At 53.1% G+C, this 26685-nt stretch overlaps 7 protein-coding genes across 7 annotated transcripts; 3 read left to right on the top strand and 4 right to left on the bottom strand.

The window, feature by feature from the left end:
• Positions 1 to 173: 173 nt before the first annotated feature.
• GLOTRDRAFT_138615 (uncharacterized protein) lies at positions 174 to 1576 on the top strand (the record flags this gene model as incomplete). Its single annotated transcript, XM_007867695.1, has 7 exons — positions 174 to 351; positions 399 to 557; positions 589 to 727; positions 781 to 1006; positions 1066 to 1244; positions 1304 to 1397; positions 1464 to 1576. The coding sequence occupies 7 exons, from the start codon at positions 174 to 176 to the stop codon at positions 1548 to 1550; spliced, it is 1062 nt and encodes a 353-aa protein (XP_007865886.1). The 3' UTR covers positions 1551 to 1576.
• A 2950-nt stretch (positions 1577 to 4526) lies between these two features.
• GLOTRDRAFT_41592 (kinase-like protein) lies at positions 4527 to 5788 on the top strand (the record flags this gene model as incomplete). Its single annotated transcript, XM_007867378.1, has 5 exons — positions 4527 to 5033; positions 5093 to 5192; positions 5244 to 5337; positions 5389 to 5614; positions 5666 to 5788. 5 exons carry the CDS (start codon positions 4527 to 4529, stop codon positions 5786 to 5788), a joined length of 1050 nt encoding a protein of 349 aa, XP_007865569.1.
• Positions 5789 to 5842: 54 nt separating this feature from the next.
• Positions 5843 to 13675, bottom strand: GLOTRDRAFT_129071 (uncharacterized protein; the record flags this gene model as incomplete). Its single annotated transcript, XM_007867864.1, has 28 exons — positions 5843 to 5970; positions 6023 to 6289; positions 6349 to 6496; positions 6546 to 6610; positions 6659 to 6767; positions 6816 to 6965; positions 7020 to 7246; positions 7295 to 7386; positions 7442 to 7734; positions 7790 to 8111; positions 8162 to 8253; positions 8313 to 8490; positions 8538 to 8680; positions 8735 to 8898; positions 8955 to 9015; positions 9065 to 9278; positions 9336 to 9466; positions 9524 to 9651; positions 9703 to 10019; positions 10072 to 10222; positions 10282 to 10717; positions 10781 to 10945; positions 10998 to 11230; positions 11287 to 11770; positions 11830 to 12253; positions 12310 to 12396; positions 12453 to 13064; positions 13302 to 13675. The coding sequence occupies 28 exons, from the start codon at positions 13673 to 13675 to the stop codon at positions 5843 to 5845; spliced, it is 6195 nt and encodes a 2064-aa protein (XP_007866055.1).
• Positions 13676 to 14239: 564 nt separating this feature from the next.
• Positions 14240 to 17280, bottom strand: GLOTRDRAFT_76075 (cytochrome P450). Its single transcript, XM_007867694.1, has 17 exons — positions 16953 to 17280; positions 16833 to 16903; positions 16749 to 16778; positions 16647 to 16683; positions 16537 to 16596; positions 16472 to 16484; positions 16266 to 16401; positions 15798 to 16203; positions 15693 to 15748; positions 15482 to 15638; positions 15404 to 15428; positions 15329 to 15343; positions 15196 to 15270; positions 15083 to 15138; positions 14899 to 15014; positions 14664 to 14843; positions 14240 to 14602 (listed from the first exon to the last, which is right to left on the bottom strand). Exons 1-17 carry the CDS (start codon positions 17269 to 17271, stop codon positions 14552 to 14554), a joined length of 1803 nt encoding a protein of 600 aa, XP_007865885.1. The 5' UTR covers positions 17272 to 17280; the 3' UTR covers positions 14240 to 14551.
• A 1044-nt stretch (positions 17281 to 18324) lies between these two features.
• Positions 18325 to 20958, bottom strand: GLOTRDRAFT_93400 (uncharacterized protein; the record flags this gene model as incomplete). Its single annotated transcript, XM_007867693.1, has 2 exons — positions 18325 to 19046; positions 19728 to 20958. 2 exons carry the CDS (start codon positions 20956 to 20958, stop codon positions 18325 to 18327), a joined length of 1953 nt encoding a protein of 650 aa, XP_007865884.1.
• A 1197-nt stretch (positions 20959 to 22155) lies between these two features.
• On the top strand, positions 22156 to 22990 carry GLOTRDRAFT_93399 (uncharacterized protein; the record flags this gene model as incomplete). Its single annotated transcript, XM_007867692.1, has 5 exons — positions 22156 to 22181; positions 22232 to 22409; positions 22457 to 22687; positions 22741 to 22814; positions 22843 to 22990. 5 exons carry the CDS (start codon positions 22156 to 22158, stop codon positions 22988 to 22990), a joined length of 657 nt encoding a protein of 218 aa, XP_007865883.1.
• Positions 22991 to 24348: 1358 nt separating this feature from the next.
• Positions 24349 to 25967, bottom strand: GLOTRDRAFT_111024 (uncharacterized protein). The gene has a single exon (XM_007867691.1). It carries the CDS (start codon positions 25557 to 25559, stop codon positions 24507 to 24509), a length of 1053 nt encoding a protein of 350 aa, XP_007865882.1. The 5' UTR covers positions 25560 to 25967; the 3' UTR covers positions 24349 to 24506.
• Positions 25968 to 26685: the final 718 nt, after the last annotated feature.

Below are 26685 nucleotides of genomic sequence, written 5' to 3'. Positions count from 1 at the left end.
CCTCGATTTCATCGAGACTCCGGTATTGGGACTGCCGTTAGGCCTACTCGGATCAGAAGCACGGCGGACGGTGCACTTGTGCTCGTACCAGGTCCAATTGCGCCTCTCTCTGTGCTTCTGACCTATCGCTGCCCGTCGAGTGCGACCGTGACTAGCTGCGCCCTATCCCTATCATGTCGGTCGTCGCAGAGCTCCTACAGCCCCTGACTATGGTGCGCTATATCCTGGACCACCGTCTTTCAGGCTTTCCCCTGCAGGTGGTCGCGAAGAAATACACAGACCCGGCCAATTCAGTCGCTTCCTCTGACCCTTCTGCAATGACTATATTGCTCGCAGCTGGTATTGGGATGAGTACGTGATGCCTGTATTTCTTGCGTTCTCATGTTGACATTCTCAAGCCACGGAGTTGTGGATCCCGATGGTTAAGGAACTTTACCGTCTGGATACCAAGGGAAGTGGGGTGAAGATAAGGTCGGTATGGGCTGTGGATTGTCCGAATCATGGGGAGGCGTGCGTCCTCAACGAAGATGTGTTGAAAGAGAAATATGCGGAACAGTGTAGGCTTTCACTCACGGTAGGGGCTTCTAGTTGACAAGCCCATGGATGCACCAGTCACTCTTCATGAGTACGGCAAGGCCATCACCTTGTTTCTGTCTACAGGACTTTTGGATCCCCTGGAGAAGTCCACTCTTGTCGCAGTGGGACATAGCGGGGGAACAGCTGCGCTGTAGGGACACACTAACTCTTTCGCTACGGCCTAACTTGACATACCATGGGTAGCATAGCATGCGCGACGGCCAATAGCGACCATCAGCTGTTCAAAACACTGATGCTTGTCGAGCCACCATGGCTGGACCGCTCTGTAAAGCCAATGTTCGAGATGGCGACTACCTTCATAGGGAAACGCAAGTCCCGCACATGGGGCTCGGTGGACGAAGCCATGAAGTATCTGGTGACTCGTAAACCGTACAAAACGTTCCATCCAGACGTTGTACGAGTCATGGCGGTAAGGACCTGTCTTCCGGATAAGACTTGTTTGCAATTTACCGTTGGGATATCTGTTAGGGGACGCACTTCCGTTCTGTCAATGTCGATGGTCAAACACGTATCGCTCTGAAGACCTCGACTGAGCAGGTGATGGCGACGTGGAAGGCTACTGACGACGCGTTCAACGCGTCGGAAATGATAGAGCCCCTCCTACCTAAAATGCGTGTTCACGTAATTTTTGGTAGTAGGCATGATATGTGGCAAGTATGGCAGTTCGCTCTCCCCGCGTTGACTAAGTGACTCTGCGATTTGGCAGGCCGAAGCCTGTCCACGAGGTGCTACAGAAATGTGTCGAAGCCCATCGCTCGCAGCTGGCGTCTATCTCGACGGTCAACGACACGGGCCACCACGTACGTTTATAACGCCATACTGGTCAATGTACAGATATTTGACACTGGACTGATTATCATTCCTAGGTTCCGCAGGAGAAGCCACAGGAGCTCGCAGCTGCGATCATTCACATCCTTCAGCACGATCGACCGTCTCCAGCAGCCAGGTTGTAAATCATCTGTATATTGTCATTCCTCGCGCTGGAAGGGACCCTGTTTCTGCAGTTCTTTTGCAGCCATATCTTGCACTTCACCTTGTACTGTCGTCTCATATGTATACTATTATCCATCATCGTTGGCGGACTCGCCAAGATGAAACGTTCAGTCTCGCAAGTAGGCGACGGCAAATGCCGTGAGTTGCCCCGGTTCCAAGAAGTAAGACATTGTTGGGCACGGTCGCACACACCGCCGCCGCCAGTGCAAGTACCGCCAGGGCTGTACGAGACGACGCCGACGCACTCTGGCAGTTTCTCGTGTCGTTCTCATGCTCTGGACTGTCCATCATCGCTAGACCCGACCGACACACTCCGTGATATTGTAATTATGACCCAATCGACCAAGCAGAGCTCGCGCTTTTCGACGCTCAAGGTGTTCAAGTTCGCCTCGTCTGGCAGCAGCTCTGCGTCGAAGCCGCCCCCGCCCCCGCCAAAGGACCCATACTACCTCAACAACAACCGCTCGCTCGCGTCGCTCAGTCACTCTTTGTCGCCTGATTCTTTTTCGCTGCCCCCTACCCCGCAATACACCAGCTATGGTCTGCCTCGGAGTGATTCACCCGGTTCGAGCGGTACGGCGACCGCGTCGACCAGCTCTGCTTCCCCATCTACCGAGAATACGGGCTTCAAGAAGGGTTTCTCCATGAAGCTCGGATCGTTTGGTAGGAAGCCGTACGCTCTCAAGGCGAACAAGTCGATGATGAGCTTGCGGCTGGACGAGATGGAACAGCAGCAGCAACAGCCGCAGACGGACTCGTCGGACGATGGGATAAGTATGCCATGGAACTTTCAGGTGCGTGTTCCCCGTGATCCCCTGCTGCGAGTGGTGATTAACGCGTATTATTAGCATCACGTTCATGTAGATGAGACGTATGTTTAGGATTCATCGAGCCCAGGTAATGTACTGATTGGTAAATGTAGGATGAAAGGACTCCCCCCTTCATGGTCGTCGTCCCTGCAGGCCGCCGGGTTTACGGAGGAGGAGATTGCCAGTATCCGAGCCCGCCGTGCTGTCTCGCCCAGCTCACCCTCCCTTCACAGTTTATCCTTGTCTCGTCCTCAGACTCCTGCATCCCAGGCTGCTGGAGTACTGACGCATCCCCACCCTCGAACGAGTTCCCTTCCCCGACAATACTCGACTGCATCGATGTCCCAGCGGTCGTATTCTCCATCAAATGCGTCGGTCAGGCGACCGCCACAATCCCGGAAATTCTCGAACGCATCGCGCCAAACGGACGTATCGGATTCCCCTTCTGATGCACAGTACGTGACTATGCCTCGCCGACCGTCTGTTAGTAGTAGTGCTCGGGACGACGAAGACGAAGATGGCGGCGACAATAATCGCGCGACCATCATAGGTATGCCGCCCGCTCAGCGGACGGACTCCCCCTCTGTCCAGTCTAGCTTTTCGTACTCGACACCTTCGGAGAAGGGCCACCCCATGACGCCTCCGCAGAGGACGTATCGCATAACGAACGCAGAGCCTGGATCACCACCGCCTGCTTACGCCTCGCCCCCGCATCCATCGCCTTTGGGCCACCATAGCCAGACTGATACGGACGCAGATGTAGAAGTAGCAACGCTTCCAGCAGCTTTGCCTTCGCCCAATGCGCCGTCTTTCGTCTCTGACGATGATGACCGTCGGCAGACGCTGAGACCGTCGAGGAAAGAGAATGAGGGTGAGTACGTTGGAGGCGAGACGAGCAACGGCTTCCTGTCGGCATCGCCACTGGGTTCTCCTGTGAAACGATCATCGATTGTGCCTCCACGACTATCGTTAAGTGAAGATTCGCTGGGCGATCTCTCGAGCTGGACGGAGTCATTATTCTCTGCGCTTCCTTCGGCATCAAGTCAAGCTGAAGGGTCGTCGCCCAGTTCTTCCTTCATGGCCTCTAAGTCGAGTTCTGCGTTTGCATCATCCTCTTTTCTGCAGCCGTCTTCGCTGTCGCCGCATTCACCTCTCTCCCCCAGGTCTACGCATGAGCGGAAGGGGTCTCGGAAGTCCATGCACCTGCCTCCGTCCATCGTCGTCAAGCCCACGTCGGAGATAGACCATACTTCCTCGATCGCCACAACCCCTCTCTTTGACGAAATCATGGGCATGGTGAACTCTCCGCTGTCCTCCACCAAATCTCCCCGATCACCAACATCGCCTTGTTTGACTGTTCCTCCCCGGAGCCCTCATCCTGTCCCTGACTCTGCTATTCTGCCGAAGAGCGAGTACGTAGATGTCGACGAGGAAGCGGCGTCGGACGAGCAGCATATAGAGGACCTCAGTCTGTCCGCTGACGTTCGCGGCAGGGAGAACAGAGATTCTAGTATGTCGGATGCCAGCAATCGGTCTACCGTCACCGTAACGAATGCGACCATTATACGAGGCGCGTTGGCCACCAGGGCTGTAGCTGAAGTTCTCAGGCAACCGCAGAGTCGTAGTAGTTCACGAGCACGGGAGCCGGAGGCACAAACTCTGACAATCGACGTTAGCAGCGGCGTCACGAGTGCTTCTGGCGATGCGCTCTCGCCATTCAGTGCTTTACCCTCGCCTTCCTGGAGTCCTAGGTCTCCAGTTGGCTCGGTGACGAACCGGGAATCTGTACAGACGATGAGGTACGAAGCTGCTCAGCCTGGGTCGCCGCAGAGCACTCGGTCCTCCACCCCCTCGAATTCGAACTCGAGTGGATCAGGAACGAGCTCGAGCATGACGGAGGACACGTTCGAGACGGAGCTGAGCCCGCGGCCGCTTCGACTGGATGGTACGGTCGAAGTGGAGAAGCCACTGAAGAGTCCTGGATTGGCATACATGGATCCCTCGCCTGGCTGCTCTCCGCAACCTTCTCCCGCGAGATCTGCATTTGATAATGTGAAGGGCGCTATTTCTCGCGATGACTCCGGGGATATCGTTAGGAGACCTTCGATAGTTATCAACGGGATCGGCATGGGTCCTTCGGAAGGGGATGCGGATGAGGCGCTTAATCCACCGTCATCTGTATCCTCGTCTTCCTCTTCAAGATCGCCACTGACGCCGGCCCAGCGATATCCTGGGTGGCTATACCAGGTCGTCCGACCGCTGGAGGAATTCATCGACGACGTGGAGCCGACGGATCTCTACGATGGTCTCCAGGAGATCGCGGAGGGAGAGAGCGGCTCCGTTTTCTCCGCCCGAGTTAAGGCTTCGTCTCCGGACGTCTTTGTCGCCATCAAGCAGATCCCAATCCTGCCATCGGGTACACCGAAGTTAACTGACTTGCAGAGGGAGCTCACGCTGATGAAGGGAGTCCGGCATGAGAATGTCTTGCCTTTCGAGCATCTCTATGTCGATCTCCAGGAGGACTCGCTCTGGATACGCATGGAACTCATGGACCGAAGCTTGGCCGATGTCATTGCCCTCAACGAGGACGGCATAACCATCACGGAGGAAGTTATGGCCAGGTTTGCCAGTGATGTGAGTATCGATTAACCTCGCCGGACTTCGCTCATCGTCTCGCTGTCTTCGTGCCATAGGTTTTGTCGGGCTTGCAATATCTACAGAGTTTGCATATTGCCCACCGGGATCTCAGGTCCGATAATATGCTCCTGAACGCAGAGGGAGTTTTGAAGATTGGTTAGTTATACTCCCATTCTCTTCTTAGCCGCAATGCTAAATTCTGTACAGCGGACTTCTCGACCGCTGTGAAGGTATCGCTGGAGGAACCCATGTGCTGCGACGTGGTAGGTGTGGCTTACTGGCAGGCTCCAGAAGTTCGAAAGTACGTTCGCTATACTTGCTTCTCGATTCATTATGTTGAAGCCGGTTCAAGGGGTTCATACAATGCGCTCAATGTGGACGTATGGTCCTTGGGTGCGACAGTGTGGGAAATGGCAGAGGGAGAGCCACCATTCTCAGACATACAAAATCCTCTCGATTTTCCTGAGCAATGGCCCATGCTACGCCGGCCTGACGTGTATTCGGAGTCTTTCCACGATTTCCTTGATTTATGCTCCCGACCTAATTCCATTCGACCAACTGCCGAGGAACTCCTGCAAGTACGTATTGGTTTCTCGACTTAGAGTCCTACTAATCTTACGGTTTTCCAGGAGCACTTCATTCGCAGAGCGTGTCCGCGGTCGGTGGTTATTCAGCTGCTGTCGGATTGTCGAGACCTCGAAGAGAAGCTGCAACGGAGACAGAGTGTTGGATCACAAGGGACTATTTCATGATACCATATCTCATTCTCTATACTATTTCTTCGTTATTATCTGCATTTTGTGCGGTCACAGCTCATCTATCTTCCCTGCTATACTCTCTATTGTCTCCTTCAATTTACGGCATTCGGTCACCACAGTGTCATTCTCATCCTCTGCACACTCAGCAATGAAAGTCGACGTCTCCGCGACGAAGCCTATCGGCCGAAGAATTAGTTGCGCCTCGCAATCCCAGGTGGGCCTACTTACCAAGCAGCTTGTTCCCATGATTCCTCCAGATTGCTTCTGAACAATCAAGGGCATATATCCGCAGAGCAGGATCATCCGAACGAGTATGCATCAGCAAGTCCAAGTTGACCTTTTTCAGCAGCGCTTCTTCGCTAATGGCATCTACGAAAGCGGTGAGGCAATCTCGCAGAAACCTCTTGCCATCTGCGGTGCCCATCCTCAAGCAGACAGGCACCTGTCCCACTAGGGCAGGAGCAACTTGACGTAGCTTATCGTCTCGCCAAAAGACTAGGGACAACGTACGGTTGAGCATAACTATCACGGGACAAGCAACGATGCGGCATTACCTCCTTCATCGAAACGGAAGGTTTCCGTCAAAATCCTGAGCACGGAACTCCACAGGGTAGGATCTCCCTCCGTCGTTGACCCGCTGAGTGTTTGTAGAATCTCGATGAATGGAGTCATCAGGAATGACATGTAAGGGGTCATGAGATTCTGAACACATGATTAGATCAAAGACTATAAAACATGCCAGGTGTCGCACCTTGAAGTAGTCGAGCAAAGCTTCGTAGGTATGGCAGAAGGTAATCTTTCGGTCCTTATCAGAGCCTGCATGACTGTTATTAGGGTCTCGGGCTACTTGAACTCCATATTCACCATTATCGCCAAACGCCCAATCGTAGAGCTTCCTGAATATCGGCCTGAAGGCGGTCTCGTTCATTTTCGCCACAAATTCCACGAAAGCAGTAATTATGCTGCTCTCAAGCTACATAGATGTTACTATGGATCTGTCGATGTAGGAAAAGGATCTCACCTCGTCTACGGTATGCTTCGCCATCTGCCGAGCTTCAAAACCATGGAGGAATACTTGAAGGAGAGGTCGTAGATTATCCATGACGACAGATCGCTCTCCTACTCGCAAGGCTCTCCGCAACAGATAGAAGTATTTCGCAGGACGAGACATCTTTGGACGAAGAGCGGTGAATAGAGATACTTGTGACGATGTAAGTATACGTACGGCCGCCGAATCTGCATAAACTGGAACATTGCACAAGGTGGATAAGAGCACGCTGGACGGCAGTTTCTTTGTAGCAGTCTTGACAACACCATCCATGGCGGAAGAAACGCTTGACATATCTGGTGCAGTCAAATACGTCTCCAGCACCTGCGTGATTTCACCACTACCCCATAGATTAGGGATAGAGTCCAATAGGGCAGAGAGCGTGCGGGCCGCAGGCGCAGAATCTAGTGGGAGATCAGATAGTTACAGAGCTCCTTCTCGATACATCGTACCTGCGGGATCATGTGTGGTGCCGTGGATGACACTGACGCATCGTTGTATAATATCCCTGAAATAGGGCAGGACGCGAGGCCCAATCTTCGCTCTGACGACCAATATGTATCAGTGGCTTTTCACAAGTGCACGGGGAAGCAACGAACATTATAGGCGGTAGTGCAGCAGTGGCATGCACTGTTGCGATTCCGTTACGCATGGCCTCAAGTATCCTCGGCACCATAGTCAAGAGTGCATTCTCTTCGCCAGCACAAGCCGACTCGCCAATCGCTTTAACCGCTATAAATGCACGCGACTTCACAGAGTTATTGCCACTGCCACCCAGGATGCGCTCTAGGGAACCAATGATACGCTTAATGGTTGGGGTCGCCGTGTGCCTGGTCTCATCCGAGACTTCAGGCAAGCGAACAGAGAGAACGTCCAAGGCTCCGATGATTATCTGTGAAGCAGCGTGGTCATCGTAAGGTAATGAACTACGAGCATGTAAGACAAACCTTCGCGTCATCCGATTCAAGAACGGCGGCCACCGAGTCAAGGAAGTCGGTAGCGTGCATGACGCCGAGACATTGGCTTAAGGAAGCCTGAGCAGCTTGGACGACATCGAGTACACCTTCGTCTTTCGATTCGGCATCCGCCATGGAGACTAGCTGTAAAAACCGAGAGACGAGCGCATTGATCGCCAGCGCCGACTGTGGTGTGCGGTGGCTCCTCAGGAGACTCGGGGAGTGCTGTGCGGCTTGGCCGACAAAAATATTCAATGAACGAGCTCGACGTCTATAGAGGAGTGTCTTGGTTGAAGATTGCTCGTCGTCAACCCTGCGTGTCATGGTCAGCATCGGGGAGGACATGTCTCGGAGAGCGCTTACCGCATGCTGTCAAGGAATGTGGAGGTTGTATCTTCAGGATTCATGAGCCGATGAAGGAGGCGTTGACTCTCCAGGAGGAATTCGGACAAAGCCTGGGTGAAAGCAATTATTATGTTTGGCATTATTGATATGTCAGCGGATGAGACTTTACTTCTAACTGCACCAGCGGTTCACAGTGTTCAACGATCGCCATTGGTAACGATAAGGTGGATAGTAGTTCGTTCAAATTCTGGCGCACAATACGATTTGCTGATTTTTCGATGAAGAGCATGCAAAGCGGCGCTAAGAAGTCGTCTGGTCCAAGTACGTCCACCAGGTGGGCAAAGAAACTAGCCGGATATGAGTAATGTGCGACATGTCAATGTTTACCACGAACTTTGCGCGACGATGACGGGGTATATGGCTTGAGGCGTCCACAAAGATCCGAAGAAAGTCCCGTGAAGCAATGATTAAGTCCAGCTTTGAGCTGTTCCCAGACTTCAGAGAGGAAACCATCACTGGCACTATACTGTCAATTGTCTGTAGCACTCCGACAATCAGAAGAGTAGGGCATCGCGACGCTATTGTTCTAACCTTCTGTACCACATTGAAACTATAAGCATCATCCCTGTGGAAGACATTTGAGCCCATAAAGGTGAAAATGGGCATTATATTATGCAGGACAGCTTCAGGCGCCAAGCGGGCCATAGAAGCCATCAAAAGCAGAACCTGATTGAAAGTCTGAGGGTTATCGGCGCCTGAAGATAGGTACGTGAGCGGGAACCCAAAGGGTTCAATAAATTCATGGGCTGACCTCTGATCAACTCGACAAGGATGTCGAGCCGGAGTGAAGACGCTTTGAGATCAGGTATGGACTGAAACCGATATTAACACGCTGCTTGAGCATCGTGGGACGTCACTTACTTGTGCACTCATCCGTTCCAGCGCGGACATAAGGAGCTGTTCTATGTAACTTTTCTCCGTCTGCCCCCAGGAATCGCAGTGCGCCACTTTCCCGAGAGTTTCCACCAGGCAAGTCACTAACTCAGCCGACCCTACAATGGGTTGGGCGTGAACAATCTCAGCGAGAATGGTCATTGAAGATAGCGTGTTCTGATCATCGTTCGTAGTATCGGCACTTGATAGAGAATTGTGAACCATATTCACAAAGGTTGGAAAGCTAAGAGAGGCATACCTGTCGTATTTGGCTCGTTTGCTCGCGCGGTTGCCCGACTCCAGCGCCGGCAGCGCAAGCCCATTGAACAATTGGACAAGGAGCTGTGGTTCGCGAATGATGTTGGACAGGAGGGCTCTGCCGTAGGAAGCCTATCCATATCGACACTGTAAGTTAGCGATAACCTTTCATGTTACAATGTCTATGACCTTCGCATTTCGTTCGCTCGACTCGAGCAAAACCTGGCAAAGCTCCACTTGACGTTCTGACACTAGACTGGCGAACAAGCCACCTTGTAGATTACGAGAGAGAACCATATTCGCAGAGGCCGAGAATCCTGATGCACAATGAGTTTAGCCTGACAGGTTGGTACTACAACAAGTCCCACCTTCATCGGAAGCACGCCGCAGTGTCCCAAGATAAACAGGCCAGACAGGGCTCCCTCCATTATTGAACTCCTTCGTGAGAGAGACATCAAAGCATCCGACCAATAGCGTGCAAAACTCCTCGAATGCGTCGCCCATTGCAGCTACTGAGGCTTCAGCCCCAGGGTCCGCCGCTATGCCTTGTAGCAAGGGCAATAGCATCTCCGCCTTGGCTCTGTGTGACACGCCCTCGACCATCTTCAGAAGGCGCAGGCGTGCGTTGGGAACGGAGCAGGCATTGACATGAGATAGGAGATAGCAGAGTATTCGTTGCTTGTAACTAATGGACGACGCATCAGTATCGAAGCCGTGAGTATTCGAGGCATACCCACCTTGCTTCCTTCTTCGGGCTGCTCTTGCGCCCCAACATATCCGCGTGAAGGTTTATGATGTACTCGCGGTCATTGACCAGGTGATCATGATGCGAAACCAGGGCGTTAGTGTACCTTTTGAAATCTTGCCACTCGAGAAACTGTAGTTTAGCTGCAAAATGATCAGTGTGAGCAGTGTGAGTATCATATTTCTATGGGCAGCAGACATACTAGTATCCGCTCCGTATATGGTTTCAATCCCGTATATGGACGAAGCTTCAGCAACTTCCGACAGTCGCCAGATCATCGACACACACTCCATAGCAGCACGACGCACGCCAATTCCTTCATCCTGCAACGCCACTAGGACAGATGGCAGTATCGTTTGGAAATCGACTACTTTATCGGTACCGTCGTGGGCAGCAAGGAACGCAGCAGCATGCAGAAGGGCTGCTTCACGAAGACGCTGTTCATCTGCGTCCTTTGCATCTTCGGAGGGAGAGGTCCAGATGCCGGCCAGGAAGACCAGCGAGTCGTCACCGAGGTTGATGAATAATGCACGCAGGAGACTCGACGTCAAAACCGGCAGGGCAGATGAGGAATTAGCGAGCCTATAAACTTTGCGCATGAGTTCCACATAACGAAGGCCTCTGGAATCTTCCGAATCCTAGAAAAGAAAGACCCATGAATGGATGTATCAACGAAGCTTAAGAACAGAGTTTTCGCTTACATTCTCCTGCTGGGGTTGCGGCTGAGAAAGCCATTCCACTGCCCCGTGAGCGGGGCGTACGATAACCGGAAGTAAAGCCAGGATCGCAGTCTGCAAACGGCGAGTCGTATTCCAGCTGTTCGGTTTCTGCACCACCGTCATCCCCAGCGCCTCGTCATTGAGGAACTGCAACACAACTCAGTAAGCAGCCATCAAAATCGAAAGCAGGATACCATACGGAGTGGAGGGTGTCGACTCCAGTCATGAAATCGCCCATGCCATCCAAGCTGTTGAGGCCCATGGCACCCAAGAGCCGATGCGCCGCTTCGACTTGATGCTCCCCGGAGACGAGGCCCAGAAGCGCACGCGCGGTGAGGTACGCGAGGTGCCGTGCGTGTGCGTTCGGGTCCTGAAGCTTCGCGAGCACATACTTGAGGTGTTGCGCATAGTCGTTGGATGCAACGATGTTGCCTAGTATCCCTCCACTCAACAGCCAGCACTTGGTCCATCAATCAAGAATCACATACCCGCTATCTTGGAGGCCAAGGCCAAGTTCGTACTCCCCATCGTCTGCGCGCTCTTCCCCTCGCTCTCGCTCGCTCCCTGCTTGCTCATCTCCCACTGCACAGCATCAACGCACCCTCCAAGGAGCTCATAGCCGCCAATGCCCTCCTGCCCCTCCGGGGCACCGATGATTTCCCATACAGCAGTAGCCGTGCGCTGCCTCGGCTTGGAGAAAAGCAGGAACGCGAACAGCACCTTCTCGAATGCCTCGCGGTTAGCGGACGGGTTGGCTTTGCAGAAGTGGTGGCACAGGAACGCGATGTGGAGCCGGATGACCGGGCGGGAAGGCGTGTTGTTGGATAGGAGGACGGCCGAGAGCGTCGAGAGATAGGTGTCCTTGTGCTGAGTCAGGATGGGGAGGAGCAACGTCGGTTGAGAGTAGAGCGTCTCTAGCACCGAGATGTTGCTATCGTGGATGCGCGTAAGAAGGGCGAGGTGGATGGCTTGCTATATAGATTTCGAGCGAAATTGTGACGACACGTTCATGCAAAAGCACAAACACATACCAGTTCGGACGGAGCCCTGTCTTCGCTAGTATCAAGCATTTCATAGATATTGCGGACGGCGATATTCCGAACACTTGGGTCTGCGTTACTAGCAGCAATTATCATATCTTGATTGGGCTCATCGACTTGACCAGAACCACCCGATACTTGTACCATGGATAACGACAAGATCAGCTGTTCCACAACCTCCTTGGCATCTTCGTCTTCGGAGATAGTCTCCTCCGCAGCCTTCTGAAGCACGAGAGGATACCGCTGCTGGATCAACGATAGGATCCGACGGTATTGGCTCATATTCTCATCGCCACTTTCAGGGTCGATGACGCGCCCCAGAAGCAATCTGGCTGCGCGTTGGACTATGGCGCTGGGCACTTCCGGTGAGGATAAGATTGCCTCTAGTATGACGTATGCCGACTCGTTCTTGAGACTGTGTAAGAGCAGTGAGTGTGGGTGAGGTATGGGTAGACGGGTAAGTCGGCTCACTGAGGCAACAATCCAGTGATTAGCGGATTGACGAACTTCTCTGCCCCGACGAAGCCCAAGATCTCCTTGAGCACATCGCCACAGTCCCTGCGAGGAACGAGGAATGAGTGGACGTTACTACGCATATGACTAGTGACACGCACGGGGTATGGAGCAATTTCTTGAGCGCAGCGTCCGGGAATTGCTCTAGCTCCTCTTGAGGTGCGCAAATCGACACGACAGCGCGGATGGACTGATTCAAACTGACATGTTGACTGCTGCTAACCGCGGCATCGACGATCACTTTGAGCGCTGCGGCCGAGAACGTACATTTCTGAGAAAGTGCGGCGAGGAGCACGTAGTTTCCGAGTACGATGTCCTTCACGTACGGCGTCTTCTCAGGTGTGGTAACCTGCAGAGGCTTCAACAGCGCCGGAAGGACAAACGCCAGTTGTCCTTCATTGAGAGACTTGGTCGCAGCGATGAAGTCCAGCAGAGCGCCGGTGTGGAAAGCGACGAGTGCGCGATAGGTGGAACTCTCTTCGAGGGCACTGGGGAAAAGTGATGCAACGAAACGAGCGAGATCTGTGTTTCGCGTCATCTCGGTCACAAGAGCGGTACGAGGGAGGTACTGGGCGGCGGCTTTGAAGGGGAGCAGAAACGCCCATTTCGACTGCTTGTCGAGGTGCAAAATGGAGACCATTTTCGCGAAATGGGGGGAATCATGGTAAGGGAGGAACAGCCGGAGGACGTTCTCAACGTTGAATTCGTTTATTCTAGATTATGGTGGTTCAGTAACGCGTTTCACTGGCTGCTTTGCCTCGGAGGTGAGGCACAAGCTGGCTGAAAAGCACAGCCCCTCCAATGCCCACGAAGAATCCATACCGGTCGGAGACGCGGTCATTTCTGCGACTTGACATTCAAGCGAAAGCCAAGTCACTGTTATGGCCAATTCTCCGACCAGCAGGTGACCTCATTGGGGACAGAGAGTCAGAATAAACACCATTACATACCTGAATCTCCTCACAAGCCATTCAATCACTCTCCCGGTCGGTGCATCCATCAGATACGGACCAAGGAGTCTCAAGCATCCTGCGATATTCTTATCCAGCTCCGCGTTCGCCGTCACATTCAAAAGTGTTCGGTCAAGTCCCTTCGTAGCATCAGAGAACAGGGCATCTTCGTATGCATTCAGTGCAGGATTAAGTGTCTTGAGTCGTATGAATCCGCTGACACCCAGAGCGTGTATAGAATCGAGGTCATGCTGGTCCGCCTCTCGTCCAGTGAACAGATATGATTCCGCCCATTTTCGTTTAGACCGGTCGACCAGAAGAGAGGTGTTTAGGGACGCGCCTTGCGCGAGCTGCGCAGCGAGACTGGAGACCATCCCAAGGACGTGAGCAGTGTCGGCGTCGACGGTGGCTGAGGCCTCTGAAAGCACTGAGTCTGGGATTTCCAAAATTTAGGAATGATCACGTGACTATTGATCGATCGATAAATCTCGATCTTATTTGACGTTGTGGGTCCCTTCGAAGCTTCTGAGACTTATAATTAGCCCTGACGATCCACCGAGTGCCAGTGTCTCTATCCTCATCGAGGCTCTTTGACGCTAGACACTGTAATGGACGCAGTAGAAGACGACTCCGACAGGGATGGTGTAGACTACACAGTCGACTGGGGTTGTCATCGAGAGCAGAAGGTCGAATACTGACTGGATGCGAGCAGCCGACCCTGGGTCCAGTACCGGGTAAGTGCATCTCAGGCTGCAATTCGTCAGGCTTATATTCAGCGCAAATCCTCTCAGAGATATGAATTTGTGGAATGCGCAGAGAATCATCTCCGCTACCGAGGGCCTTGAATGCGCTTCCCTCATAGACGTTCACGCCATCCGGGACGGCATGTACGAGACGATTAGCTGGCAAATGTAACATGGCGCGGATAGCGAGCCCTTGCGTTGGAAAACCCTTGCAGACATGAAACCCTGATCTTCCATGTATATTCACAATCCAAACACGGGATGCCCGAGCCCCGCGACTGATAGTTCCCTGGGTTGAGGGCATGTTCGAGCGTTGGATGTTTCAGGATAGGGAATGATTACACCTGATGGGAAGGACACCAATTACACAGCATTGATGAGCTTTCGCTGCGTTCCAAGCCCCTGCCACCATGTCAATTGAATGCATTACAATAACACATGCTCAGAAAACTCATATAGACGACTAGAACAGCCTCGGAGAAGGCAATTGTGTCCGCGCAGACACTTTCAGGCAGTACTGTCATCGCTCGCCTCGGTCATTCTGACCCACAGCCCATCCTGTAGAGGAGGATATACGTCAGACATCAGCACGAGTGATCGGCGTCAGAATCGGGCTAACCGTAGCGTAAAGGGTCAAGTGCTGCGCTGGTCGTATCTTCTCCGCAGGCTTCCGCCCCTCGCCGGTGGCCCAGCTTGCCGGCGGCTTCGAGGACTCGGGCTGCGCGTCTGGTGCCAGGGAGATCCCGGAGAAATGTTGGAGGAGGCGGACCGTCATAAAAGACATCTCGTTGTATGCGAACTAGACAGATCAGAGCACTGTGAATAAAGATCGAGGTTACTGAAGAAAGAATTACCTGTTGCCCCAGGCATATTCTCGGACCGGCGTTGAAAGGCAGGAAAATGAAAGGGTTCGGCGTCAGATATTTATGCAGGCGTTCGTCGATGAACCTGTCGGGGTCGAACTGCAAAGCTGTATTGACGCGGCATAAGCAGCTCAGCTACGGATTACTCAATGATCTCGCCAGAATGATGTCTTACCATCAGGACCCCAGAGGTCCGTCCGGCGGTGCATGAGCATGACTGAATATTGCACCCTTTGAGGAAATGGAACTCAAAGAGTAATTCGTATAGTGACCCCAAGAATATCGTACCTCGTTCCAGCCGGAATGTAATATGGTTTACCGTCCGACCTCTTTGAGGGCCAGACCGTCGGATTGATCGCCGTGCTGTTTATTCTGACGCGTGAGTGATATCCAAGGAAAATGTTCCAGAAGGACGGCGTACCGGCCATTCAATGGACTGGCATTCACATTCCGTCAGTTATCTAAACGAAAGTAGGTATGCTGGATTGTTACTTACACAATAGGGAACAATCTCAAGGTTTCTAAGTGGCGGCATATTAGTTCCGGTCCCAAGCAGCATAAACAAACATTGCACCGTTGATAACTGCACGTAAGTACTTCATCTCCCTGACATCGTCGTAGTTAGGCCTCCTTGATGGCCCGACCTTGGTAAGGATCTCCTCCCTTAAGCGGCGGAGGATGTCTGGATGCTGTGACAGCATGTAGACCATGAACGTCAAAGTGCCCGCCGTCTTGAAAACCTCAACATGATGAGACACCCGCATCCACGACGGCATACTACGCACCGTATCACGGCCAGCTACAAGCATGTTGAGAATCTCGTCTTTCAGTATAGTCTGGTCTAAACTTCACGTCAGTATACACGACGGCACCAGGTAACTCTTCCCGACCTTCAGTACAATGCACCAGATGGTCCAACAGCGTCTCCCCGTCCTTCACCTCCCTGTCCGCACCCTCGGCCTCCGCTCCTGCCTTGTCGTTGTTCTTCCTCTCGAGAGCATCCTGCAGGATCGGCTCGATAAATGCGTTTATCGGCCCCATGCACTTCTTCGCCGAGTCCTCCCAGAATTCGGTGAGCGGCCACGCAGAGCCAAAGCGCCCTCGCATGGCAAGCTTCGCCTGGGCGTCGGCGAAAGCCTTGACAAAGGCCGTCGATGGGTGCTTCAAGTTTGCTTCGTTCGCGTACTTGGCCTCCACCGCCGATTCGGGGTACGGTAGCCCCGCGGAGAGGGAGTGTACATCGTGACCGAAGAGGAACTCCGTCGCCGAGTCCAGTGTGAACCGCGCTATCAAGTCCTAGTGCGTAGGTGTGCAGTGTGAGGTTATACGGCACAGAGGTATGTGTGTGGGGTACTTACCTGGAAGTCGACCGCGAAGCCCTCCTTGAAGCGTGCCTTCATCTGGTCGATGGCGTCTTCCGCGTGGCGCTCGAAGATGTCGAAGTGGCTGATACGGTCCTTGGTGAAAAAGGGCCGGGTCATCGAGCGGTGGAATCTACGCGCATATGTCCATGAGAACATGAATACGACGGGAGCAAAAACATCGCTTGAGTTGAATAACGCACTTCCACATCTCGCCTGTAAAGAATCGTCAGGTAAGCTGCGATTCGGACATACAACGTGGCGTTACCGTCTGAGCTGAACACGCCGCTCCCGAGCACAGACTTCAACTGTCTTTTGATTACGGGGCCTGATTGAGGCCATGAAACAGGATTTGAAGTACGACCCAATGACTCTCACCCTTCTCGAAGTTATTGAACTCCGTTGCCAAGAGTGCCTAATAGTGCGCAAGTGAGCACGCAAGTGAGCCCGCCGCCAGTCAAGTTAGAATTTCTCAATTGCCTTGATATGTTCCGGCTCTATTGTAACTACCTGAACCAACAGTCAACATAACATCGCTGAAGAACTGGATTACATGGCACTCACTCGATTCTCGCCAAGAATTCGAAAATTAAATGTGTTTCCATACTCCTCCGTGTACCGAAGCAGATTATCACCTACGATGCTATTCAGACATAAATTTGACAACAGAGGACTGCAACCTACTTGGAAGGTTTTCTTTGAATGAAGTGATATTGTCCTTGATGATATCCAGACCAAGGGGCCACCTATGCGCCAACTTTGTGGGCACAACAGCTCCCACCGCCGCTGCCGCCCTGTTGTCCAAATATTCATTCACTCTGGAAGACACAATCACGTAGATAGGAATTGCGACGACGTATAATAGCGTCAGGAGCCACCCTGAGACTCGAAGTCCGTAAGCACGTTCGGCGATATCGTTCGCGACATATAAAGCACATAGGGGTACCAGCAAAGCAGGCACCCGATAGGCGAGGTACACAGGACCAGGGGGTGCGGAATCCATGGCAGTATCATCATTCATGGTGCAGCTGCGCGTATATGTACATAGCATAACAAGCTTCCTTTCGCACCGGTCTCATGCCTCACCGGGTTACCCGGTTACTAGAAGAGCGGGGGTGGCTGTGCTATTGCTACATTGTGGCATTTTATGGCGCTCAACACGGTACCGGTAGACCTATCGAGTGAGGCCTCAAAGCCTCATACAGAACATCACGGCTCTGGCAAAAAACTTTGACAAAGTATGCAATGGGACGTAGAGCAGTTTTACTATCGCAGACATGGAGCACCGGTTATGCGCTGAGCACGTGAAATCATCGCGAGCCGGGAGCCCGATGAGTAAACCTATGATCATGAACAAGAAAAGCACAATCTCAGGTACTTCTGGATACAACCATATGCATTGCTCTCCACATACGCAACAGCAACTCGCAGGGAATCCTGGAAATGTGCGTACACCCAGCCATTCAAGCCACAAATAAAAGTCCGAACCTTTTAGCGGGAAGAGAAGCACTCCATGGGAGGTAACAATAGTATGAGATACCCATGATGAATTGGGCGACGGCTCTCGTATCGTTATATGCCCAGTGTCTTCCGTAACGTAAGGCATTGGGTTGACATCTACCTTCCGCGGGAGAAGTACACCCTGACCGTCCTTCGTCTGTAGTTGATCACCCAAGATATCCTTAAGAGGAGTTACGGACATCAGAGCCTCGTAAGTCACAACCACCAGCACATCAGGTGGTAGACCCGCGTTGCAATGAGCCATTACATACGCCGGAGCCTCCCAGAGCAAGTGCGTTTCTCGCATCCTAGAACCGTCCTTGGGATCTAGTAGGAATACAAGCTTCATTCATGAATGGGTGAGTTGAATCATTATTCTCGATGGGGCGAGAGACCGCGGCTATCATCCCAAGGGAAGGGAGATAGCTGAATGATGCAGTATGGAATGGGAGGTGCTTGCTCCAGACTTTTGCGGGGGACGGAAGCTGTATCACATGGATGGTATTTTCCTGATACTGAAATTCGTACTCTGAGCTGGTTTCACAGACTGAGAGGGCTATCCTGGATTCAGGGGGAGGTCCTCCACCGCTTCGATCCGCAGCCAATCCGAAGGCCCGCCTATCGCAGACAACACGATGCTATTGAGAGCGCTGCCAGGCGACCGCATTGTCAGAGTGAGGTCGTTATTGTCGGAGAGTGCATAGTCGATGGAAAGACCCATGAGGATAGTCTCATCGTCCACCGCGCGCAGAAGGAAATTTTCTGGTTCTGGCGCAGTTCGGAAGCGACTGACCTCCCTCAACGTGCCGCAAATAAGCCTGAGGAGGACAACGACCTGGTAGGTGTCATCCGAGCAGCTGCGGATGGTCACAGCCATGTAGTCCCCTTGATGCATCCAGTCCTTCATGCGGGGCAGCTGGACATCCTGAGCCAACTTTCCTGTCTCTAAATCATACAGCCTCAACACACTCCACTCATCTTCTTCGTCCATGTCTAGGTCGAAGCGGCTAGCCCCCACGACTAGCACTGGAGCCGAGTCCATCCGTCCAACCATATTCCCGTTTCTAGTGAGGTTTCCAGGCAGGGACGGTGTCATTGTAGCCATCTGGACTGGTCCCTCTGCACCTACGGACCAGAGGTGTGAAGTTAACCCTGCGATGTCCACCGTGACGAGGTAACGATGTGTATAGGTGGACCGGAGGGCTTTGAATGCGCTCCCCGGCCCTTCATAAACTGTGACGTCTACGCCGTCCGGTACAATGTGTACGAGACGGCAAGCTGGTAAGGGTTCCATGTAGCACAAACAAGGGTGTCGAGGTAGTCAACCCTGTTACCTGAGCGGACCAGGACATGCAAGTGATCCAACATAGGGACGTTTCATTCCATGCACTGTTCGCGGGTGCGCTGATAACAAGATTCATCTAGCTGAATATTTGTTGTCAGTTCCCCCCGCTACGACCCCGGGATCTCCGGGGCCCGCGACTGTCAATCTGCTGAGTTAAATTTTCAATCAGTCGAATGCTTAAATACAAACATCTCTTCGTAATTGGTAATCTACTACAGCGGCTGTCTTCCTAGACGGAAGTGACATGGGCGATTGTCCGTCTTGATGATACATCTACGAACAATCGATCACGTTATGCGGTGGCACGCACAGGGTCCGCCCTAGTGAGTGCCAGTTGAAATGCCTGCAATCAGGTGCGCTTCACATTTCCGTTACCTCGATTTGACAATGAATCATCTTGCACTATCTGATACTCATGTCAATATTTGTAGTTTGTCACCCAGGCTTAGGCTCGTTGATCTTGTTGGTGTACACTAGTAACTCTACTACATAGTATGAAATCTGCAATTTCCAAAAATCTCAGGTATGGAAGCATCGATGGCATTGACAACATGGGGACATTCACCATTTCAGGAAGTACATATGAATGCCTTGGGGTGGAAAAAGCACGATACCGTCGGGAGCGATGTAGGCACTATGGACCCAACACGACTCCGGCGGGATGTCTTCATCCAAGATGCGCTCCATGTCTCCCCCATAAAAAGCCGTAGGATCGACTGGAACATTGCATTCAAGAGCTTTTCCTTCTCTGACCTGAAATCCCTTCTGCAGGATGTCCTCGAGAGGCTCGATGACAATCGAGCCACGATATGTCACCATTACCAGTAAGCCTGTAGAAGAGCAACCCACGACAACCGGACGTTCTCCCCCACAAAAGATCGACTCTTCTCGAATAACAGCACCATTCTCCAGGTTGAGGAAAGCGACATGGACAAAAACCTCAGCCCCCTCCCGCTCGGGGGCGGAGACAGCCACCATGACTCCTAAAGAAGGATGGCAACTGATAGAGCCGGGTTCAAATGGAAGGTGTGTGCTCCAGTCCATGCAGAGCGATGGTATTTGCAGGACATGGATAGTGTGCTCCGCGAACTGCCAGTCATTGCCCGAGTCAGCTTCCCACACAGACAGAGCAACTCTGGAGCCTGGGATGCTTTGCGACTGCTGGACCTCCCAGCAGTCTGCTCGTTGGTCTGGAGGAGGCAGCATGGTGGTGATTGGTCCATCTCCAGATGAAAACAGGGTGAGAGCAAGAGGCTCAGAAGAAGAGGTGGAACGGGCAGCGAGTAGAGCGTCATCATCATGAATCTGCAACATAGAGAGTGTGAAAGCCACACCATGGTCATTGCAAGACCACTGTTTGACTTCTTCGAGCCGCTGCAATACTAAACGGTACAAGACAATTTCTGCGGTGGAGTCTGGCCTCCGAACCATGGCGGCAACCAAGTCAGAGTGCTGCTTGAACGACACCACACGTGGCAAACAGATGTCCTGCACCATCGCTCCTGTTTCCAAGTGATACAGTCGGAGAACACTCCACATATCCTGAGTGTCCTCATCAATGCTGAAGCGAGTGACAGCGACGAGAAGCAAAAATGATGAGCTGATTTGTGCCACGACGGACCCGACTGCCGCAGTGTCCGCAGGAAGCGAGGGCTCCAGTGTAACAACATGAACCATTTCCCCTGATGCAACAGACCAGAGATGGGTGGCAGCCCCGGTGATATCCACCGTAACGATGAATGGGTGCATGTAGAGCGATCGAAGAGCCTTCGCGGGGCTCCCAGAGTAGGGATCTACTCCATCAGGCACTGTATGGGATACGCAATAAATTTGAGGTGGAAACATGAGAGGACGCATGCTCCGAGAGTCGCCGACCTCTAGACAGGAACAGTCGGAGAGGTTGTCTCCGGGGAGGGAGTTGCAGTCAACTCGTCCGAAGCTCCCTCTATATCCTAGTTTGGATCTTGCACATCCCGTCAATCAATCGCTCCTGATCATTATGCATACTCAACATGATCCATGATCGCCGGCGCGCCTGGGATACCCGCGGAATTGGCCGCGACAGCTACTGAACAGAAGCAGAGATCCTCAGGCTAGCTCCTCAAGCGAGCAATCTCTGAAAGTCCCCGGCTCGCCATCCAGCAGCCTAACCAGCCACATGGTGCTTTCTGCGGCGTGGCGTCTGCCAATAATGAAGCAGTCGGCATTTTGCGAAACGTGCCTAAGGCCGTGTTCGACGCCACACGAGTTCTCCCGTACTTGTTCTGCGTCCTCCGTCACCTGGATTGTTACAAGATGCTAATGAGCCTCGAATCATGCAAGCTGTTTTTGTGATGAGTACATGAAATCTGCTGCGGTAAGTACTGACATCGCGCCTCTACAAGTATAAGTCACTCCAGTCCGGAGATAGTTCCCCTCGAGGCTTGTGCAAAGCTCACATCCGAAAACCACACGATTCTCGAAGTTAGTCTACGGAAAGAACATTTTTATCACGACAGAACCGTTGTTCACTGGTACTATCTCCGTGACAGAGGCTATAGGTTTTCTGCTCGTACCCTGCACCGGGATGATTGAACAGGCTCTCCGGCAACCCCGCTCTCGGTACATTCGCCGCACCTCCAGAGTCTCCTGATAGATTTATCTCTTGCATCCTTGATATGTGTGAATCCACCGTCGCTCATACGGGCAACTCTTATCCGGCATCGCTGCCTTGCTTTGAGACATCCTAGCCGCTGCGTGGAAATGTTGCCCAGTAAGTGATCCTCTGAATCCCTATCATTCGTCGGGAATACCGGACTTGGAACGTATAAAGATGTAGCAGGTTGATTTCTCTAATCCTTGTCGCTGGTCGCCCACCTAAAGTCTTTCGTTCATTACTTCTCCTTCTCCGCGTATTTCTTTATATAATGTTCATTGTATCATTACTTCAAGCTTGTGCTGTAGGTATGCTGGTTTCACTCAGTCCAAGCAATTATGCTCATGGAGCCCCCGTGCACGAAGGTATGGCTTCTTATATATCACTGATTTTACGCCTTACTCACCATGTACCTGATGGGTTATATCGAACGGTAGGTGTCGAAAATGGTGCCATCCTGAGCACTTTAGAACTCGTTCGCAGCGTGCAGCCGTCTCTGGTTGCCCGTGCCGCATGCCGGACCATATCGAGCTGTGGTGATTGCGTCGCCAATCCCACCTGCGCCTTCGACAAGACTAAATTCACCTGCACCGTGAAGTCTGCACTGGTCCAGCAAGTGACCACCACCAATGCCTGCTTTTTAGTGCAAGCGATGCAGAAGGTCCGCTCCCTTTCCACTTTTCCGCAATGTGATGTCTAGATTCTCAGACACAAATACAGGAGTTTCCTGCTACGAAGACTTCGACGGCCGGCGTCATTCCTTCAGGCGTGAATAAGCTGTTCAATGATATGCAAAGACATATCTTTCTCGGCAATCCCGGTGACACGACCAAGGGACAACACATCAACACGGCCTGGGTACCCACGAACTCTGGAATAACCAAACTCATTGCCAACGACACGTCCACCCATCTCGCGCAGTACAGTTTCAAGTCAGCGGTGAGTCATGTCCCCTTCCGTCCCGTAAGTCATGGTGACGCGGGCACGTACAGACGGCGTCCGGAATCAAGACCGTCTGGGACAACAGCAGGAAGGACTTCTACGACCAGACGGATGTAAGAAACATGTGCGCCCTGGCCCTCAATTTCCTGCAGCGTGCCAAGCAGACCCGGGGTTCTTTCTGTCGCTACGCCATTCAATAACAATATCTGGCTCACGGCGGTCATCACGGGGGGAGACGGGACGACGTGCTTTCCCAAGAGCGCGCACGCAGTATCGCAGCTGCTCGGATATCCCTGCTAACTGAGCTAAGCCTCTAGATGATCAGAGTAGTAGGCTGGCGATTTTTGTTTTTCCAGTCCATGTCAATTGTCCGAGAGTGAAGGCTAAGCCCGCGAGTGGACATTGTCCCAGATTGCATAAGTCGAACGGAAACAAGCACTTGTCGCCATGGGCCAGACAGTGGAAGCAACCTTTTCTCCGACTTGATGTGGCGGCAGCGGCAGTGGGTGTGCACGAAGAATAACTCAAGGGGATGGAGTGGCTTCATCGCACGGGTGCATACAAATCCCAGTGGACAAACACGGACTTCGATATATAGAATTTCCGGAGGCTCCTCCATTCACAGCGGGCAAGCACTGATGTCCTGCTACCGGACATTTGTCATTCATGAAATAGGTGGGAGAACATTTTCCTTGCATGCTCCGAAGTGGGACTTGGCAGAGACATAAAGAATGAGAGAACAATGTCAATCAAATGTCCCCTGATTTTTAGAGAGCATAGTAAATGTCCCGCGGATCTGCCTTTGTTCATTCAAGGGACATTCTCCATGTCCAGGTCGTGGTCCAACAAAGACCATTCCAGGAAAGTGTTCTCCCAACCGGGGCATGTTCATAGCATGCTCGCCGGCGGGACATCGGTCTCTGCCCACAGTGATTGGCACCCCGCGCCACCACCAATCCCATGCGCCAAATAACAATTCTTTCATTGAGGTTGGTGCACGCCGGCGGCTGGAAATCCAGATTCCAGAAGTTCAGCCCCGCCGACACCGTATATACACTGCGGACAGAGATCGATGTCCCGCCGGCGAGCATGCTATGAACATGCTCCGGTTGGGAGCACGCTTTCCTAGAATGGTCTTTGTTGGACCATGACCTGGACATGGAGTATGTCCTTTGAATGAACAAAGGCAGGACCGCGGGACATTTACTATGGTCTCTAAAAATCAGGGGACATTTGATTGACATTGTTCTCTCATTCTTTATGTCTCTGCCAAGTCCCACTTCGGAGCATGCAAGGAAAGTGTTCGCCCACCTATTTCATGGATGGCAAATGTCCGGTGGCGGGACATCGGTGCTTGCCCGCTGTGGTAACTTGTGCAGGATATCCTAGTCATACCCGTACCGCAGTGCGTAGCGTATTACCAAGATATTTTCAAGAAAATTCGAACCAGTACGTAGTAGCGAACGCGGGGGGCTGTGGCACTGTGGCAAGGCAGACCCGGCTTTACCCGCACTTCTATTCTCGTATCCGAAGTCGTGCTCCGACGCTGCATGAGCCGCACGAGTACCTGACCATAAAGCGAATCCCACACAGCGTTCAGCGTTGTAACTTCTGCGTGGCGAGCCTCGCCTCATGTTGTTTATAACCGAGGAGATGGTACGCTTCAATCTCTTGAATGTGTGAGATGCGCCATGGCAGCGATTCGATTGTGCTACATCAACGTAGGTATCACAACAAACTGAGCAGAGAGTAAGAAAAATCTATGATACATTTCCATTCATACATCCGCCGCCCGTAATGCGAATCGCACATCTACCTACTCCCCCTCGCCCTCCTCGCTAATGCTCTCCAGACTACTCTGCCTGCTATGTCTCCCCAACGCGCCGCTCCTCCTCCTCTCCCTCTTCGCTCCCTTCCCCTGCCCTCCACTTCCCTTGCCCGCACAATGATCGCGCTCAGGACTCCTACTCGGACTCGAGCTCCCCACGCTCGTGGGCGGGCTCGAGCTCATGCTCATGCTCCGCGCAGACGAGCTCGCGCTCGCGCTCGACGGGCTCGGCGAGCGGTAACACGCCGGAGAAAGCGAGGGCGAAGAGGGGTGGTTGGGCGACGTGTAGAACACGTACGGCTCCTCCGCGAACGAATCCGCCGCCCAGCCCGGCGGGGCCAGCGGTGCCGGCGCGGTGTGATAGATCACTTGATGCGCGTGCGCAGGCGCTCGGCTCTGCGGACGGACGGGCGGGCGCTGTGCGGACCCGCGCCCCGCCGCGTCGCTGGCGCGGACGTCCACGTCCTCGACGTGCTCGACCTCCGCGAGGCCGCTCTCGCTGAGCTCCTCCACCCACGCCCTGACGCGCCTGAGGTTCTCGCGCCGGCGGAGGAACTCGACGCGCTCGTGGCGCTGCGCGGGGTTCTCGACGTACCCCTGCTGGCGCCCGCGGCCGTCGTACGAGATCGGGGACACTGACGTGTACCCTTTCGACAGGGAGGGGAGGGCCGGCGCGGAGCGGGTTGCGATGGGGAGCGAGGGTGATGGAGGACCGGTGCCAGTGAATGCCGATGAGGATGATGAGGATGAGGAGATGGGGCGGTTGGGCGTCGAGTAGATCATGGCGGGCTCGTCGTCCTCTATGGTATGGTGTGCTTGCGGGTATAGATGATGGTGGCGCGGGCGCGAGAGGTATATGAGCTGCGAGTCCTGCGAGGATGACGACGCCTGCGCCGAGGCAGGCGGTGTGGTTTGGAGACGGCCTCGATCGGGGCTCGAGGGGGACGCTAGAACTTGGGGCGAGTGGCGCGGGGGGTATCGATATGAAGGAGAATTGGGAGAGGGGAGATGAGGCCGGGACGGGGATGCGACTGCTATCATATCTGAAGTGGACTGCCGCCGATCTTCTCAAGACTGGACTTGGCGTGTATTGTGTGTGAGCGACGTGGGATGGGCGAGGGCACGTTGAGGATGTTGGAAGGGAGGGGGACAATTATAACAGGCAGCGAGAAGTCAGGAACGCTGCGAAGTCGGAGGAGGCGAGTTGTAGCGCAGACAATAATAGAACGATGTTAAAGTATGGGTGGTGTCCCTGATAGACTGACGACGGCGACGACGACGGCTCGCAATGAAGAGCGATTCGCAGGAACAATGTTTCGTCGAGCACAAGGGCGCTCGCAGCAGGCTGATTTGATATAGGAACAAGCAGTTCACAGCTTTTAATCTCGGGGGCTGCAGTTATATATTAGACACGGGGAGCGTCACCGCGGCGAGTGGTGGCGAGTCCAGGCCTGGAGTGAGAGACAGGCCCGAGCGAGGAAGCAAATGGGACTGAATCGCGGTGGGCGCGGCAAGAACGGGGGTGGTGCTGCCGCTCGCCGCTGCATTATAAGCCAGAAAGTGGCCTCCGCGCGGCAACTGACAGCACCCAAGGCCACGTTCTGACTCATGTCATCATGACACACCACCGATGATCACCGCTCTCTTGCTCAATATCGTACCCTCGGGATCTTCATGGCGCCTCGCCGCTGTCCGAGTCATTCTTGGAGCCAGCAGCCTGCGCGACGGCATCAGTACAGTCGTTTGCATATGAAACCGAAAATCGGGTTTCCGTGAGCATTGTTTGTTCGAGCCAAATATACCCATATGCAGTAATGCGAGATGGCTTCTTGTGACTGTGTGACTCTGTAGACTGCAGCCCGCCCTCAGGCTGACAAACTGCATGTGCTGTGTAGTCTGTTGTAGACTCGATCTCGTAGCTCATCAAGGTAGATAGCAGGCTCTCCCTCAATAACTGATCGCACGAAGTTCATATCCTGCATGTCCAGAGTGCGCGGCCGGCCTCGAGGTCTAGCATTCGGGTTGATGACTGTGCCGTATTCTGTGTAGAGTCGGAGAACTTCGAAGACTGCGCTTATGCTGCATCCCGCAAGCTCAGAAATCACTCGGAGTGTCTTGTTTTGCTCATGGCGCCAGACAATGATACGTTCACATAGTGTCGAGTGAG

This window comes from Gloeophyllum trabeum (assembly GCF_000344685.1).
Source record: "Gloeophyllum trabeum ATCC 11539 unplaced genomic scaffold GLOTRscaffold_00006, whole genome shotgun sequence".
Classification (NCBI taxonomy): domain Eukaryota; kingdom Fungi; phylum Basidiomycota; class Agaricomycetes; order Gloeophyllales; family Gloeophyllaceae; genus Gloeophyllum; species Gloeophyllum trabeum.
The sequence above is the reverse complement of the archived record's forward strand: the minus strand, read 5'-3'. Positions and strand labels throughout refer to the sequence as shown.